Source organism: Heterodontus francisci, chromosome 18 (genome assembly GCF_036365525.1).
Source record: "Heterodontus francisci isolate sHetFra1 chromosome 18, sHetFra1.hap1, whole genome shotgun sequence".
Classification (NCBI taxonomy): Eukaryota; Metazoa; Chordata; class Chondrichthyes; order Heterodontiformes; family Heterodontidae; genus Heterodontus; species Heterodontus francisci.
In genome coordinates this window covers 68,945,634-68,964,598 of record NC_090388.1, presented here as the reverse complement: position 1 = coordinate 68,964,598, position 18,965 = coordinate 68,945,634, and the positions used below count along the sequence as shown (strand labels likewise).

At 43.4% G+C, this 18,965-nt stretch overlaps 1 protein-coding gene across 3 annotated transcripts; it reads right to left on the bottom strand.

Moving 5' to 3' along the window:
* Window positions 1–5,012: 5,012 nt before the first annotated feature.
* On the bottom strand, window positions 5,013–18,936 carry cdpf1 (cysteine rich DPF motif domain containing 1). Of its 3 annotated transcripts, XM_068050938.1 has the most exons (5): window positions 18,775–18,936; window positions 16,207–16,434; window positions 8,518–8,630; window positions 6,160–6,271; window positions 5,013–5,444 (listed from the first exon to the last, which is right to left on the bottom strand). In XM_068050938.1, the coding sequence occupies exons 3-5, from the start codon at window positions 8,628–8,630 to the stop codon at window positions 5,313–5,315; spliced, it is 357 nt and encodes a 118-aa protein (XP_067907039.1). In that variant the 5' UTR covers window positions 16,207–16,434; window positions 18,775–18,936; the 3' UTR covers window positions 5,013–5,312. The 3 variants fall into 3 exon arrangements, with proteins under 3 accessions (XP_067907039.1, XP_067907038.1, XP_067907040.1); XM_068050937.1 differs by lacking the exon at window positions 16,207–16,434; XM_068050939.1 differs by lacking the exons at window positions 16,207–16,434; window positions 18,775–18,936 and adding an exon at window positions 18,533–18,722.
* Window positions 18,937–18,965: the final 29 nt, after the last annotated feature.

Genomic DNA, 18,965 nt, shown 5'->3' with positions numbered 1-18,965 from the left:
CTCTGAAAATACTTTAATCTTATTTTTGATGGTTTCTAAAATTATTTTTCTCCCCATTACTCTGTGTCGTTGTACTTTTAAATCGTTCTGTAATATTCCTAAGTGACTGATAGTGTCTGCTCTATCTATAACCAACCATGAGATGTACAAAAGTGGAGAAGAATGTTTTTTCTATCTCTTTTTGTGGGAACACCTCTGCTCTATTTTGCGCACTCTTTTTGCATACATTATCGAACTATTCGCAATTCAGGTCAGGAGATTCTCAAAAGCAGCAGTTTGAATTTTGCTCTGAACTTGCAGTAGTGGCATCTTGGTGGTAATGCTATGTGTGGTGGGGGGAGTGATGGTGTAGTAATATAGGGTTGTGTGGGAAAAATGTCCCTTCAAAACAACCTACAGAATTATGTGGGATAAAAAAGATTTTTAAAAAACCTTTGAAGTTTGGAGAGCTGACAGATTACCTCATTCATAGTGGCATCACCTAGCCTTTCATAATTAGGGACTAGGTTTGCATCTATGAAAACATAATTAATAGCATTAAAAGGTTAAACTTTAAGAGTACATAAACAAATATTAAGTAATAGAGTTTAAATCATCATGGACAAAAACAGCTTATGTGTTTCACTGTATTTCAGCATTAGCTAGGCTTTGCTTAATGGCGATTAAAGTGATGAATCGAAAATTACAACCCAGTTCTCTGATGTGTATTAGAAAAGGGGGGGGGGGGGGGGGACACATTTGTCTGATATCCTTTCGCCAATTGGGATTTTGGATGTAAAATGTTATGTAACATATTTTATTTGATTAAGCTCATGATGCCCAAGATATGGGGGTCATTATTAAGCCACAATCAGCCTTTAACATGTCTGTATTTTGAAGCCATTGTATCATAGTGGGGTAGGAGAGCAGGGGGTGGGGAAAGAGATAGGGAAGAGGCGAGGATAGGAAGCACAGTCAGCGAACTACATTAAATCCTTTAGGTCTTTTGAGGTAGCATATTGACGATTGTACTCTTTTTAACTCTCTGGGATTACTCTAGCAAAGGTTGTGTGCTAAAGGCCTGCTACTCGACCCGAACCCGACGGGACCCGACAATATGTGTTGGGTTTGGGTCGGGTCGCAATTCCGGGTCTGGCATTCAGGCTTGGGTCGGGTCGAGCTGGATTGGACATGCTCTATCACCACCTCAGGTAAGTGACTTTAACGTTAATTTACTTTTTGGACTTTAAAGGTGGTTTTGATAGTTATTTTAAGCTTGTGCAGGTAAGGAAGAAAGTGAAAAACGGAAGGTAGGTTAACTGATGGTCAGGTCGGGTTGGGTCGGGCACGGGTAAAAAATGGAAGGACTTGGGCCTGGTCGGGTCTCATTTGCAGGCCTTTAGCGTGTGCTCCCTTCCATAAGCAGGCTTCTCTCAGGTGTTCAGCAGCCTTTCCTTGAATTACCCTTGAGCAGCTGGTCATTCACTCTGGGGTCTGTTATGGACACTGCACTTGTCCTGGCTTTGTTGATTAGATACTCAGCACTAGCCTCACTTCCTGACTCCTATCTATGCTCTGCCATCTGGCAGCAACCAATAGCTGTGATGCAGCACCACCTCCTGGCAATGGTTAGGAACAGCATGCATATGGAAAGTTGCAGATTTACATTCCGTGATGGGCAATCAAATAACTTAACCCGAGCCATGTTGTAATTCGCCTGTTACATAATGTGGCTACATAGCTCCACTTGCATTTTAATAAAAGATTTTGTAAACTGCAACTGAGAGAAAACTGGAACTCTTGCAGAAAAATCAGGAACAGAACGTTTTAGCTAAGCCAAGCGAAGAAAAGTCATGCTAACAGTGAAGAATTAAAAAGATAAGGTGCTTGGAGAATTGTTAGTGAAAGGGGGTTTGAGCTGTTGGCTAGCAAGAGTCGAGGCACAGCTCCTGAATTAAAACCAAGGACAGTGATTTAAACTGAGTTGCTATAGACAATATTTCAATTTGCAGATATTAAGAGGTTCACGAGGGTAGAGCTGCTGCCTAGACTAAAAGCTGTGGCACCGACCCAAAGTGACATAATACCAAGCCAAAAATGCACTAAGTGGTGACTGTGTGTCCTGAAATTTTAAAGCAGTCATACGCTGCTGCTGAAGAGGGGCTGCTCATGGAGCAGTTTAATAGTTGGACAAATCTGGACACAAAGTCAGGAATTGTAAACGTACAAAACAAAACTTCTGAACTGACTGAATGTTAAAGCTAAGCCATCAAAATTAGTTATCGCATCCTCTCTTGTGTTAAATATATTTTCACATCTAAGCTAAGCATGGAGCTTACAATGGTGGTGGGTGGGAGGCTGACAAAAATAGTGCAATGGGAGGCACATATAAAGAAAGTAAATAGCAATTAATGCAAAACTTCAGAAAATGAGATTAAGATTTAGAAAGGTTTAAGGATTTTAAACAAGTTAACTCAAAAAGAAACAGAGAAAAAGGAAGTTAACTAGTCAGTAGCAGGGAGTAAAACTGAGACTGTTCACAATCTCAGCATCTGATTTGACCACATCAAGACTGCCTATTCCCACCCAGTAACATCACTTTGTCTCTGCCCTGTCTCAGATCATTTGCAGCTGAAACCCTCATCCAGGCTTTTGTTACTTTTAAATTTGACTATTACTCTCCTGGTTGACCTCCCATCTTCCACCTTCCGTAAACTTCCACTGATCCAAAACTCTGCTGCCAATATCTTAACTCACACCATGTCCCGTTCACCCATCACTCCTATGCTTGCTGACCTATACTGACTCCCAGACCAGCAGTGCCTCAAAATACAAAACTTTCAATCGAGTTCAAATCCCTCTATGGTCTCACCCCTCCATATCTCTGTAACCTCCTCCAGCCCTAAAACCCTCCAAGTACTTAACGTTCCTCTAATTCTGGCCTCTTGTGCATCCCCCACCCAACACTGGCAGCCTTAGCTTCAATTATCTAGGCCCTAAGCTCTGGAATACCCTCCCTAAACCTCTGCTTCTCTCTCCAACTTTAAAATGCTCCTTAAAATGTACCTCTTTGACTAAGCTACCAGTTACCTTATTTCCTTATGTGGTTTGGTGTCAAACAAAAGTCCTGTGAAAATTCTTGGTCGTTTAACTACGTTAAATTTGCTATATAAATGCAAGTTGTTCTTCTTGGAGTAGTTTTTAAAAAAAATGCCCAGAAGGACCTCCAGCAGAAGGGATGGGAAAAGACCAGCAATTAACACATAACAAAGCAGTGCGAATGTAAAGATGAGCTAATAGGCTAAGGAAAGTGTGTGCTGTTACAATCAAACAAATTAGTCTAAAAGGACTAGAATCCAAAGAAAACAACATCAGGCAGTGGGATTGTGCTTCAGTTTTAAACAATAGGATAAAGGAACAACACTCAGGAGATTTAGATGACAGGTAAAAGCAGCAGAAATTAGAGATCAGATATAACCAAACTCAAGGTGAAATTAAGGAGCTTAATCATCTTATAGATTCTGATTAAAGAGATCAAAGTTGTGTAGGAATGAAGACTGGTGGAAATGTTATACTAAAGGTTAGAAGCAGTTGCTGGTCAACCAGGCCACACTCGGACACAGAGTACAGTGTAGTGCCTTGGATGCTAACAGTGACACCTTTCAAGGGACAGTAATCCATCCACCATGGCTTACAATGGACAGTACAATCTGATGGAACAGAAAGATAAAGAGCTAGAGATTGAAAATGTCCAACTAAATGCAGCACTGAAACTGTCCGGGAGCATCTTGACTGAGGGTATGACAAAAGGGAGCATCAAACTGGGATAATACAGAGAGAACCTGAGATTGGTGGAGGGAAACCGTTGCTATTTCAGCCAAATCTGGAGGAGCTTCTTCGTATTACAGTCTGCAAACCTTCCTCTTTACAGATACTGGCTCTTCCCACATTACAACCAGATGAGCTAGAGAAGTTACAATACCAACAATCCACAACCTGTGTTTCCTCTTGAATGTGTTGTAGCCCCCTAACTCATGCCTATCTTGTACTCTCTCTCTTTCAAATCATTTGTTTTAGTCCCTTCATCCTGCTCACTGATATGGCCCTGTTCTAAGTGACACCGTCTGTGAATGTAGCATGTTATTCCTCCTTATTCTAGTCAACCCCTGTAGCATTTGAGAATGTGGATGATCCCATCTTTCTTCATTGCCTCGCCCGTTAGAATTGCACCACCGGAATACTGTGGACATATGGCTTAGATGAACTAAAGGTCTTCTCTTGCTTGAAACTGTTACTATGTTAGTCTGGTTGATATTTGTAGCGCAATTAGAGATATTTTTACAATTATAGTCACTAAAGATACCCAAAGTACCTTAGAGGACTAAGCTGTGAAAATGTGAAGCTGCTGAAAAAACATGCATAATGCTGCGATATTTCTCTTCCCCTAGCTGTGTGGCGCCAGGCAACACATTTTTAGATTCCAAAGTCTAATTATTACCAAAGGAATATATAATTTTCAGTGCTGCAAGCTTTACCAATCTTGCCAATAGGTCAAAATATTGTAAGTGAGTGATGCACTCATCTAAAAGAGCTTTGGTGATGTCTATGCTCCAACATGCTTTTCCCCCACAGCAGTGGGAATGGACTTCACTAGCTTACTATGCCGTGAGTCCCTGATCTCAGCCGTTCTGTCAGGGAGCTGCGCACAGCAGAAACGATGGGTGTTCTGTCAGAACAAACAGGGAAATTAGTGAAGGGGTCTTTCTCATGCACTTTCGGTCATGAGTAGCACTGAAAAAGGCCTATGAACAGAAAGAAGAATGTTTCAACATTGTGAAACAGTTGTTGAGGATTGAAATGATTTTTTAAACCTTTAAAAAGGTAACTGAGCAATGGGGCCATCTTTTTCCTCTTGTCAAGCAGTACTTCTGTCAGTTAGCACTGCAGTTTCTGTCTAATGGCTCTGAATTCAAACTGAAGTATGTTTTCCAAAGCTTCTTACAGTCACAGCAGAAAAAAAGTCTTCATAAGAATCTTTCAACAAAGTAAAAAGTTTATTTTTGTTCTTAAGACTACTTTATTTTTCCAATGTACCTTACATTTAAAACATGATTTCTGCAGATGATGCTGATATAGTGCTTCTTCAATGGAGTAAATTTGCTGGACTTCTTCCTTTATAGCAAGTGCTTCCAAAAGAAATGGCAGAGAGTTCAATTGTGAATAAACTAGTGCCTTTTACTTCACTTTGGAAAAAAAATCCCCTTTCGAATGTCCAGGTCATTGTGAATGTTTGACCTCTATATTTTCTCCTTAAAGCTGATTCTGGACTGTGTTTACCTGGAGGGTTGAGCGTTTTGTTGCTGCTTTTTCTTCTGTAGGTCCAACTGAATCTCTTCAGGGAATTCGTCCATGTGCTCCTTCACACAGGGAATGCAGAATCGCTTTGTATAGAAAAGGCTACATTCCTGACAGGATTATTTAAAAAAGGGGAGGGGAAAGAAAAACAGTAAGCTAAGTAAAAATATGTTTTTCTGATTTTCTATGTTGTGATCCCATGTCCCTCCTCCACATACCCTTTATCCCAGCTGCCTCCATCTCTCTCCATGGCATGTAGCTTTTTTAATACTATACTGCAAACTCCCTCCTACTGTTGGTCCTTGCTACAATACCATATACCAACCATGTGCATTCTTCTGGCGCTTCAAATTACAATTTATACTTTACAATGCATCAAACAAAAGTAGGGAGGACACAAAAATACAGAATACGGTAAGAAATAAGGAAGAAAAAGGATGAGGTGAGCAATGCTTCAACAGGAGAATGCACAGCAAAGTTGCATAAGATAAGGTACTGCAAGGGTCTGAAGGGCAAAGTAAGGCAGCAGAGAAGAGGACAAAGCACAGCAAAGACAATGTAAGGAATTCTAAAGCAAAGCGATGGGATGGCAGGAAGGGCAAGCTAAGGATGGGGAAGTCTCTTTGACAGAGCAGGGCAAGGCAGTACAAAAAAAAGCAAAGGAGAGAATGGAAGGGGATAACTTCAATCTGATCTGCCCTGCCCACAGTACCAAGAGGGAGTAAAATGCACTGCATACTTTTGTCTACTTATTTTGTTTATTGCAAGCCAAGTGATTTTGCTTTCTAAATTACTGACAAATAAGCAACTATGTAGCATACGTACCTGCCCAACACACACAGTATTGTTACACAGACAACAGTGGGAGCCAAGGATGAGAAACTTGTCTTTTTGAGGGGAGAATGGATCATTCATGGTGTAACACTCCTCTAACAGTCTATGAAAAAAACAAGTCTATTTGTAAAATATTGTGGAATGGATGGGTAAACACGACTTTCCATTCTGCTGAAATCACCATTCTTATTAACTTCAATGTTTATCTCCAACAGTAGTTGAGCTACTACATATCAAGCTGGTGCTAATACCAAACCCTTTATTATATTAAATGGGCTTTAAAAACTTGTCATTCAATCGACCTAATCTTCTAACCTTACCTTGTATACAGGTCACTCTAACAATACTCCAGAAAGAAAAGACAACATATTTACAGACCAGAAGTTTATATTGATCTGGGTTGACATTGTGTCCATGTAGTTCATGGGCTAAGTGCTCCCTTGCACAGAACAACTTTCTAGTTTATTCAGCGGTAACAAATTATTTTTCATTTAATGTTCTCTAGACTTTCAAGGCAGGGAAGATGGTAATGAGGTAACCACTTTCTATAAATCTGTAGGTGGGGTGAGGAGTGATATTGATTCCAAGCAAAATTGGAGCAATGAAAAATTAGATTTCTATAGAATGAATGCTCTATTAATTTAATGAAATTGGGAAGCCTCAGGGCCACAGAATTGCACAAACCATCACCAAAAGCAGTCCTGAACTAAGGCAACGTCAGATGTTATTGGAAGATTTGATTTTCTGAATTAAAATAAAGCAATGATTATAATATGGAAACAAGGCAAAGATGCCTCTATACTGAAGGGTTATATTATTGTTATCATCAACTACAAGATCTTGACAGTTCTTTTGTTAAATCAGCATGGTTATGTAGCTCCCACACTTTATGTACAAAGATAACATGATTCTATAAAGGAGCACTTCTCAAATATGGTAAAAGGATGTGTGGTCTACTAGGTCATTGATCTGTGTCATCTTTTCAATAAAGCATTTTGTTACACTTTTGGGGGCAATTGACTTGTTTATCTACTATTATCCCACACCAAGAGGGCAGGCCCAAGACATACTCCAGGACATGTCAATTCCATTCCATAACCATCTGACTACGAGGAGATTTTTGAAAGGGGCCTTGACTTTTCCTGGCAGTTTGCTGTAATGACTTTGGATCATGAGTGGTCCAGGGCTTTTTATGGAAACATAATCGATGACATGAAACTAATGGTCTGCAGCTCTACATCTATGATTCAACATAGGAATAGGAGTAGGCCATTTAGCCCCTCGAGCTTGTTCCATCATTTAATGAGTTCATGGCTGATCTATAAACTAACTCATTTGCCCATATCCCTTAATACCTTTGGATAACAAAAATCGATCAATCTCAGATTTAAAATTAACAATTGGTCTACCATCGATTGCTGCTTGTGGAAGAGAGTTCCAACTTCTACCGCTCTTTGCATGAGAACTGTTAGCTCAATTCACTCCTGAAAGGCCTGGCTCTTATCTTTAGGCTATGTCCCTTAGTCCAAGACTCCCCAACCAGCGTAAATAATTTGCTTGATGTTCCCTATCAGTTCCCCTTAATATCTTGAAAATTTTGATCCAATCATCCCTTAATTTCTAAATTCCAGGGAATACAACCCTAGTTTGTGTAATCACTCCTCGTAATTGGTGTCCAGGTATCATTCTGGTTTAAGAAACAACTTGGAGGCCTGAGGTTTCCTCCTTGGGCGCAACCATTAAGTTAGACCTGAAAATATGCACAATTTTGTCCTAATTTTTCTGATGTTGGGTGGGGGGGGGGGGGGGGGGGGTGGCGGTCTCAGTGAGGAACACTGCAAAATATTGCAATAAAAAGACCAGAAAATTAACTTTGCTTCTTGCTCCAACTGAAAATGTTGAGAGATCCCACTGAACAAGCGCAGTTAGGATACTCCAATTTAAGGGTTGGGGGCTTGACTGGTTTGGTGGGCAGAGATTGTGTTTGAAGGGAAAGGTTTGATGAACAGACATAAGAGATCAAGGAGACTTGAGGCTTATTGTAGTTAGGTGGATAACTTGCATATGTCCAAAATTCCGTAATCTTTTAAGTCACGTAATTATGAATGTATCTGGGTGCAAATGTGGAGGAAATTTTAGGCTGTAATGTTTAAATAGTTACTGTATATTTTAAATATAAACATCAGGGACTAAGTATGACTGCTCTTTTCAAGAGCCAGCACAGGAAAATTGGGCCAAATGGCCTCCTTCTGTGCTATACATTTCTATGATTCTGTGAAATAGGTGGTAGGAAATTTGTACTATCTGCCAGTGTATAACATGCCACTCTAAATATCAAAAGTCACTAACACAATAGAGCATGCATTTGGTGGTTTCTGGCCATGGTAGCCGTACGGAGCTCTGAGTCCACACAAACTGCATTCAAACATTCCTTTTGGCTCTGGCTCTTTAATGGACTGCATCTAAAACAAAGGTATAAAAAATTATTACAATTTCATTACGCTTTACACATGACAAAAACAGGTTTCTATTTACATGCACATTAAGCAAATAGAATTGTTAACATTTGTAACACAAAATTGACAGCACACAAATTAAAAATCAGTTTCAGGTTAGCCCAATGGTCCAACAATCATAAGGGAGGAGCACCGGAGGAGCACGGTGAGGTGGGGAGGGGAGCTGGGGAAAAGGAGCAGGGTTAAAGGAGCCCGGGGTGGGGGGTTGGGAGGGGGAAAAGCTGTCCCGAGGAGAGGGGGAAAAGGAGCCCAGGGAGCAGAGGTGGGAGGTAAGGGGGTGGGGGATGTGGGGCAGAGTGGGGTGGGACGTGATGGGGTGGGGGGGGTGAAGAGCTGGGGTGGGACGTGAGTGTGGGAAGAGCTGGGGTGGGAGGTGGGGAAGAGCTGATTTGGGAGGTGGGGTGGGTGAGAGCTGGTATAGGAGGTGGGGGGGGGGAAGCTGGTGTGGGAGGTGGGTGGGGGGAGAGCTGGTGTGGGAGGTGGGTGGGGGGAGAGCTGGTCCGGGAGGTGGGGGGGGGGAGAGCTGGTATGGGAGGTGGGGGGGGGGGGAAGCTGGTGTGGGAGGTGGGAGAGCTGGGGTGGGAGGTGGGGGGGGAGCTGGTGTGGGGGGTGGGGGGTGGGGGGGGGGAGAAGCTGTTGTGGGAGGTGGGGGGGGAGGCTGGTGTGGGAGGTGGTGGGGGGGGAGAGCTGGTGTGGTGGGTGGGGTGGCGGGGGAGCTGGTATGGGAGGTTGGGGGGGGGGAAGCTAGTGTGGGAGGTGGAGGGGTAGAGCTGGTGTGGGGGGTGAGAGCTGGTATGGGAGGTGGGGGGGGGGGAATGGTATGGGAGGTGGGGGGGGGGGAATGGTGTGGGAGGTGGAGGGGTAGAGCTGGTGTGGGGTGTGGGGGGTGGGGGTGGGAGAGCTGGTGTGGGTGGGGGGGGGTGAGAGCTGGTATGGGAGGTGGGGGGGGAATGGTGTGGGAGGTGGAGGGGTAGAGCTGGTGTGGGAGGTGGGGGGGGAAGAGCTGGTGTGGGAGATGGGGGGGGGAATGGTGTGGGAGGTGGAGGGGTAGAGCTGGTGTGGGGGGTGAGAGCTGGTGTGGGAGGTGGGGGGGTTGGAGCTGGTGTGGGAGGTGGAAGGGAGAACTGGTGTGGGAGGTGGGGGGAGAGCTGGTGTGGATGGTGAGGGGGGTAGGAGAGTTGTGGGAGGTGGGGAAGGGGGAGGCCTGGTGTGAGAGATGGTGGGGGGAGGGGGGGGGGAAGAGGTGGTTTGGGAGGTGGGGGGAGCAAGAACTGGTGGGTGGGAAGAGGTGGCGTGGAAGGTGGGTGTGGGGGCAGAGATGGCGTGGGAGGTGGTGGGGGAGAAAGCTGGTGTAGGAGGTGAAGGTGGGGAGCTGGTGTAGGAGGTGAGGGAGGGGAGCTGGTGTAGCAAGTGAAAGGCGAGAACTGGGGTGGGAGGTAAGATGTGGGAGCCGGGTGTGACAGACAGATGCCGGCAGACTTTTAAAACTGTTATAAAAGTTTTAAAAGTACTTAAAAGTTTATATCAGTTTTAAAAAGCATTATAAATGTTTTTAAATTGTTACAAAAAACTGACAGCTGTCATTGAGCTGAACACTGACCTCAAGGGGCTTATCTTTAGCTCGGGAGGTCACTAGGGCAGTGACTTCGCTGGCAATGTGCTTCACTGGGACAGTTTGCTGTTCATCGAATCATAGAACGTTTACAGCACAGAAAGAGGCCACTTGGTCCATCGTGTGCACCGGTTGAAAAATTAGTTACCCAGCCGAACCCACCTTCCAGCATTTGGTCCATAGCTCTGCAGGTTACGGCACTTGAGGTGCATATCCAGACAGCTTTTACATGAGTTGAGGGTTTTCTGCCTATACTACCCTTCGGGCAGCGAGTTCCAGACCCCATCTTCCCTCTAATCTTTCTACCAGTTACTTTAAATCTATGCCCCCTAGTCACTGAACTCTCTGCTAATATAAGTAGGCACTTCACCTCCTATCCAGGCCCCTCACAATTTTGTACATTTCAATCAAATCGCCCCTCAGCCTCCTCTGTTTCAAGGAGAACAACCCCAGCCTATCCAATCTTTCCTCTTAGCTGCATTTTTCCGCTCCCAGTAACATCCTCATAAATTTCCTCTGTACCCTCTCTAGTGAAATTACATCCTTTCTGTAATGACGTGATCAGAACTGCACACAGTACTCAAGTTGTGGCCCAACCAATGATTTATACAGTTCCAGCATAACCTCCCGGCTCTTCTATTCTAGACCTCGGCTAACAAAGGAAAGGATTCCATATGCCTTCTTAACTACCTTATCGACTTGTCCTACTACCTTCAGGGATCTGTGGATATTCACTCCAAGGTCCCTCATTTCCTCTACACTTCTCAGTATTCTCCCATTAATCATGTATTCCTTTGCCTTGTTTGACCTCCCCAAATGCATCACCTCACACTTCTCCACGTTGAATTCCATTTGCCACTTTTCTGCCCACCTGACCAGACCATCAATATCTTCCTGCAGCTATCCTCCTCACTATCAACCATGCGGCCAATCTTTGTGTCATCTATAAAATTCTTGATCGTGCCCCCTCACATTTACATCCAAATCATTAATATATAGCACAAAAAGCAGGCCTTGCTGCAGCAAGAAGAGGAAGTTTCCGTTGCAGCCCACCACCAAGGTAAGCTCGGATTTTTTCGTGCAGTCAGTGGCCAACGTGGCACTTTGCTGCTGACAGGAAAATGCAAGCCATAGTTTTCTATTTTCTCATTGCTACTATTTTTCAACGCTTTGGATGGTAAGATTGTAACTATTTTTGGTTCTGCAACATGTAAATATTAAAGAACTTTAAAAGGAGAATGAAAGATACAGGATGGGTTCATGAGTAACTCTCATCAATAATAAAACCTAAGAGGGGTCTAGCTTTGGACTCAACACATATCCACTGTGCAGATATCAATATACGTGCCATATATCATTGCCTCCACAATAAAGTGGTGTTACGACGGAGTCGGGAGGAGTGCACTGTCTTTCTCTAGTTCCACTTCTCCGCAGGTCACAACATATATTTAAATGTTTACTCAGTTACCGATACGGCCAATTATATACTCTACTTTTATTTCAGAATAAAATCCACCAACCAGGTTTCTTTAATAAACAACAAAATTATCAATTTATTTTAAAACAAGATGTATTCAGTAAAGATGCAAAGCAATCACACACAGATTGAAATATAAAAGTTCCCTTTTAATTAGTCCAACACACACACATTAAAGAGAAAAAAAGTTTTCTCTGCAGAGATCTCATTACAAAAAAAACAAAAAAACACTTTCGCCAAATACTTGTTAATTCTTGATGGAAAAGGATAACATATAGAATAATGCCAGTTGTCCCTTTTCTGGTGTCCCAAATATGCATAGATGCTGTCACTGGGATCTCTTTGGAGATGTTCTCTTCAGTCAGCGTCGAGGATTAGTCTGGCAAGCTTTCCAGGAGAAATGCAACATCAGGGGTTTTAGCTATCACACTGGATTTTCAGGGTTTCTCGGAGAGGTGGAGAAAAGGATGAGCTGGTTGCTTCTCCCTTAGCAGGCTGACCCCCAACTAACTCAAAACAATTCAAATAGAAACCAACTTTTGACCACAATAAATCTTGACATGTCACTTCTCTGTAAGCAACTCCCCCTAGTCACCAAGGCTCTTGTGGTTTACTTAGAACCATTGAATAATTACGGCACAGAAGGAGGCCATTCAGCCCATCGTGTCCTTGCTGGCCAAAAAATAGCCACCCAATCTAATCCCACCTTCCAGTACTTGGTCCATAGCCTTGCAGGTTACAGCACTTCAGGTGCATGTCCAGGTACCTTTTAAAAGAATTGAGGGTTTCTACCTCCACCACCATTCCTGGCAGTGAATTCCAGACACCCACCATCCTCAGGTGAAAAAGTTTTTCCTCATGTCCCCTCTAATACTTCTACCCATCACCTTAAATCTGTGCCCCCTGGTAACTGACCTCCCCACTAGGGGAAACAGGTCCTTCCTGTCTACTCTATCTACGCCCCTCATAACTTTGTACACCTCAATTAAATCACCCTATAGCCTCCTCTGTTTGCAGGAAAACAACCCTAGCCGATCCAATCTTTCCTCATAGCTGCAACTTTCAAGCCCTGGCAACATTCTTGTAAATCTCCTCTGTACTCTCTCCAGAGGAATTATGTCCTTCCTGTAATGTGGTGACCAGAACTGTACGCAATACTCCAGCTGTGGCCTAACCAGCGTTTTATACAGTTCCAGCATTACATCCCTGCTTTTGTATTCTATACCTTGGCCAATAATGGAAAGCATTCCATATGCCTTCCTCACCACTCTATCTACCTGTCCTGACACCTTCAGGGACCTGTGGACATGCACTCCGAGGTCTCTCACTTCTTCTATCCCTCTCAATATCTTCTCGTTTATTGTGTATTCCCCCGCTTGGTTTGCCCTCCCCAAATGCATTACCTCACACTTTTATGGATTGAATTCCACTTGCCACTTTTCTGCCCACTCAACCAATTCATTGATATCATTCTGGAGTCTACAGCTATCCTCTTCACTATCAATTACACAGCCAATTTCCCAATCATGTCTCCCACATTTAAGTCCAAATCATTAATATATACCACAAACAGCAAGGGATCCAACACTGAGTCCTATGGAACACCACTGGAAACCGCTTTCCATTCACAAAAATATTCATCGACTACTACCCTTTGTTTCCTGTCACTGAGCCAATTTTGGTCCAACCTGCCACGTTCCCCTGTATTAGAGGCCTGCTTTAGGTCGGGAAAAAGGACCCGACCGAACCACATTGGGCCCGACTCTGACCTGGCCCGACTCCCTCTGATTTTGCCCCAAGTCCGACCCGACCCGAACCCGGCACTACTCGGCTTGACCCGACCATCCGTTTACTTACCATCCTGACATCGAACCTGCAAGAAGCTGCAGCGCATGTGCGAGACATCATAGTGACGTCACTTGCTCACTGCGCAGACTCAGTTTCATCCCGGACTCCCAGTTCAGCTAAGTTTTTTTATTTTTAATACTTACCAGCAGAGCACTTACTGTGTGTGTCCGGTCTGGCCTGACCCGACCCGACTTGATCTGGACTTGACCTGACCCGACCCGAGCCCGAAAGCCGGCCCCAGAGGATGGGCCCAACCCGACCTGAACCCGACATATGTCGTCGGGTCCTGTCGGGTTCGGGTCAGGTAGCAGGCCTCTACCCTGCATCTCATGGGCTTTCATTTTATGACCAGTCTGCCATGCGGGACCTTGTCAAATGCCTTACTAAAATCCATGTAGACAACATCCACTGCACTACCCTCATCAATCCTCCTTGTTACTTCCTCAAAAAACTCAATCAAGTTAGTAAGACATGACCTTCCCTTAACAAATCAATGCTGACTATCCCTGATTAATCCTTGCCTTTTTAAGTGGCAGTTTATCCTGTCCCTCAGAATTCAATCTAATAATTTACCCATCACCGAGGTCAGATTGACTGGCCTATAATTATTTTGCTGATCCCTCACACCCTTTTTAAACAATGGTACAACATTTGCAGACCTCCAATCGTCTGGCACCTCACCTGTATCTAGTGAGGATCTGAAGATGATCCTCAGCGCATCCGCTATTTCCTCCCTGGCTTCCTTTAACATCCTGGGATGCAATCCATTGGCCCTGGTGATTAATCTACTTTCAAAGATGGCAGACCCTCTAGTATTTCCTCTCTCATTATGCTTATCATATGTAATATTTCACACTCCTCCTCTTTAACTACAATGTCTGCATCAACCCCCTCCTTTGTGAAGACAGAGGCAAAAAACTCATTAAGAACACTAAAATCCATGTATTGCAACTTTCAAGCGCTGGCAACATTATTGTCCTTGCCCACATTTTCTGCATCCATGCATAAGTTCCCTTATACATTTCTGATAGGCCCTACCTTTCCTTAGTTATTCTCTTGCTCTTAATGTACTGATGAAACATCTTCGGGTTTTCCTTGATTTTACCTACAATAATTTTTCATGTCCTCTCTTGGCTTTCCTAATTTCTGTTTTTACTTCGCCCCTGCACTTTCTATACTCCTCTAGGCTTTCTAAAGTATTACGTTTTTTGTGACATAGCTGAAGACATGTGACTTCCAGTAAGTGTGTTTTTAAACCAAGTCCCAAGTCTTTAAGTAAGCATTTAATTAAAAAAGCACTGTGATGTTTTTACTCTGCTTTGAATAGACTAGTTTAATTGTAATTAGAGTCATAGAGAGATACAGCACTGAAACAGGCCCTTCGGCCCACTGTGTCTGTGCTGACCAACAACCATCCATTTATACTAATCCTACATTACTCCCATATTCCCTACCACATCCCCACAATTCTCCTACCACCTACCTACACTAGGGCAATTTACAATGGCCAATTTACCTATCAACCTGCAAGTCTTTGGAGGAAACCGCAGCACCCAGCAGAATCCCACGCGTTCACAGGGAGAACCTGCAAACTCTGCACAGGCAGTACCCAGAACCAAACCTGGGTCGCTGGAGCTGTGAGGCTGCGATGCTAACCACTGCGCCGCCCCTACAATTGATCACCTACAAGATGTCACAGACCACTTTTGATGTATAATTACTATTTGCCAGTTAATAATGCAAGCCATACTCAAGGTGCTTCACTGGAAGTAAATGGAAACTTCATGACAACATTCCTTGTATGTGTTGTGCCTGTCAATTTTCTTCAGTAGGGCTCTGTCTTTCTCTCTTATTGAAACTTTCTCACCTACTCCATTATGTACACCTAAAAGTTAAATTTATTACATAATAAGCATAAAGAAAGATCACAAAATGCTACAAACTTGCTAGCCCTGTAGCACACCACAGCTTAACTAGAACCATCAGGAGACAAAACAGGGCCAACTAAGACCAAATAAAAAAAAAGTAACACTGAGTCAGAACATGACAATTGTCTCGAGTTTCACTTCTGCTTGACGGGAAAATCAAAACAGAAAGTGATACTGAGTGCGCTAAAACACATGATAATAGTTCTAAATCATTGAAAGTTCACTCTGCTTGTTATTTGAAATTCTTGATTCATGTAAGGATTCATTTTTCCTCATATATTTAGAACCAAAAACTCCCAATACCCAATTTTCTGTGAATGCTCTCCGCTCCCCTCCAGAAGGCACTGGTGCAGTTCCAAAGCACATTTCCAATGCCAAACTCCATTAGCTTTACCTAACGTGAGCGCATACACAAACTCGCTGGCAGCACAGGTCACTAAGCGGTATTCAGGAGCGGAACCCTGGCTAGTTTTCCGTCTCCCCTACCCAGGAACATTGCGGCAGTTGTTCAAATTAAAGGCCTGCTCAGGTTAGGGAAAGAAACCCCGACCTGAACCCGGCAGGACCACATCGGACCCGAGCCTGACCCAGTCTGAGTCCCTCCAATTTTTCCTGAGTCCGACCCAACCCGACCCCCGGAATGTTCCCTTTACTTACCTTGCGACTCCCAATCTTCAGGAAGCTGCAGCATGAGCGTGATCACTCGCTCACTGTGCAGACTCAGAGTTTCCTTCTTTGACGTCCCAGACTTCCAGCTCAGGTAAGTTTTTTACTTTTAACTCTTCTTCCTGTGTGTGTCTGACCTGGACCCAGCCCGACCAGACACGAGCCCAAAAGCCGGACCTGGAAGAACAACCCAACCCGAACCTGACACGTCGTCGGGTCCTGTTGGTTCGGGTCGAAAAGCAGGCCTTTAGTTCGAATTACTGAACCAGCTGAAATCCAACCAGGGATTGGACTTGGTCTTAGTGCAAAATTAGGCATTGACTTTGCCCACCAGGCCATTGGTAGACCACCAATATGATATTACTTATTAATCAATACTTATGAACGGTACAGAATTTCATCAGTCTTGAACTTTTAGTAAAATGTCTTTAATTCCAACAGTTATATTATGCACTATTGCTGTCAAATCATATAAAAGAGACTGTCAAATGAAAAAGATTAATTGGCTCTTTTTACACAAGCTACTTTCCACATTTTATAGTTTGACAATGATAATACACAATGTAACAATTGGAATCAAAGGCATTTTACTAGAAGTTAAAACTTTCAGACTTTTGTTTAAAAAAACTAAATTGTATATAGTTTATAAAGTATTGTATTGCTGCTTTATTAATTTTGCAACAAGACATTCAGACCAGGGATTTAACTTCTGATCCTGATCTGAATTAACTGATCTCAGCTTCAACTACCTCCTGATCATTATCCAGTGACTTCCGCAGATAGTGCATCTGTTATGGATGCTGTATTAGTTTTAGCTGTGACATCTTACAGAGTTGAATACTCTGCACTTACTGTCAGCAGTCACACGTGAAGTGTAGGCGATTGAGTATGGCATTGGTAAGCTGCCATGGGACTGTACTTTGGCTGGCCAGAGCAGGTGATGCCACAATTGCTGATCTCAGCCAGAGTGGTGGTGGAGTTACTACAACTGGCTTCAGCCACCTTTCATTAGGGAATGGAAAACTGGCCAGGTACCTTTCTCCTGAGTGCAAGCGTGTCTGGAAATGCACTTGTCCAGTAACTGGGTCTGGAAAGGGCTGGACTTTGCTGTGATGATCCCTGTAATTGATTCGCCTCACTGCCTAGACTGACACATGAAGAACCATCCCTTGGTGAGATCCCAAATGACTGCACTGGTGTATGTGGATCTGTACCACAGTAAGAAACACTGCGTTCAGGAAAGAAGGAGAAAATTTGGGAAGGGGTAGGAGGAACATTACTTTAAAGGACAGTAAATAAAAATTTGTTACCATTAAGCATTGATCCCTTTCAGGACACTGGACGCTGTGTTAACTTTAAAATCTTCTGTAGCTTTCTGGTGTACTGACAAGGACTGTATTTTTGTGATTACTTTCCTGCACAACTTTATATTTTAGATTTCCTTTTGTTTTCATTTTCAGCAGTGTTTGTGTTTTTTTTTTAACTTTATCTTTTCTCTGGCTCCTGAATTTGGAAGTGTATATCAAACCAGGTTCCCCGCCATCATGGTAGGGGTTCAGGGAATATCAAAATGATCTCTTCACACAGGATCCCAAACACAGCACCTGAACAGGTAGGCCCCATGAGGTATTCTCCAGAGTTTCGAAGAATGAGAGGTGATTTCGTTGAAACTTACAAAATTCTTTCAGGCTGTGACAGGGTAGATGTGGATAGGATGTTTCCTCTGGCTGGTGAGCTCAATGATTGAGCATGTTCAAGATCAAAATTTATAAATTTCTGGATACTAATGACATCAAGGGATATGGGGACAGTGGAGAAAAATGGTGTAGAGATAGATAATCAGCCATGATTTGTTTGAATGGCAGAGCAGGCTCGATGAGCAGAATGGCCTGCTCCTGCTCCTATTTCCTATGATTCTATGAATAGTGTCCAATAGTCACATAATGAGATTAGAATTTAGATTATGTGTCTTTTTGGCTTTGTTCAAATAAGGCTTTTTTTTTTAGCTGTGCCTCTTTACAAGTGGACACTTGTAAGTTTACTTTCCTGATAATGACACTGGGGTGATCCAGGTTCACCCTTATTTGATTAACTCAAAACAAGGCCCTAAACAGGTTGAGATACTGCAGGATGTACAGGTAAGAGTTAATATCCATAATGACATTACAATTTAATTATTCATTTATATCACTATGGTACAAAGTGTTATTCTCTGTTATAGGAATATAGGAACAGGAGTCGGGCATTTAGCCCCTCAAGCTTATTCTGTCATTCTTTGGGATTATGGTTGATCTGAAACCTATCTCCGTATGCCCACCTTTGGCTAAGAAAACTCTCATTCTATCCATCTGTCTTCTCTGGTGTACGTAAAGGATCCCATGATACTATTTTGAAGAGCAGAGGAGTTATCCCTGATGTCCTGGGCCAATATTTAGTCCTCAATCAACATCACAAAAGCAGATGATCTGCTCATTATCGCATTGTCAGCGGTGAGATCTTGCTGCGCGCACTTTAGTCGCTACGCTTTCAACATATCAAGTGACCACACTTCAAAAGTACCTCATTGACTGTGAAACGCTGGGGTATGTCCGTTGGTCGTGAAAGGCGCTATATAAATGCAAGTCTTTCAGTCCTTGCTATCGCTTTCACGACCGGTCCGGCGACTCATTGACTCTCCCATCCGCTCACATGACCCGGACCTCAACGCACGCACGCACGCACGCCACCACACCTCCAAACGTCATCGTGAC

Coding starts and splice junctions, on each gene's coding strand:
- cdpf1 (XM_068050938.1), bottom strand. CDS start 8,630: ATGCAGTCCATTAAAGAGCCAGAGCCAAAAGGAATGTTTGAATGCAGT. Junction 6,272..8,517: donor CCAAATGCATGCTCTATTGT/GTTAGTGACTTT, acceptor TTTTTTTCATAG/ACTGTTAGAGGAGTGTTACA. Junction 5,445..6,159: donor ATACTGTGTGTGTTGGGCAG/GTACGTATGCTA, acceptor TAATCCTGTCAG/GAATGTAGCCTTTTCTATAC.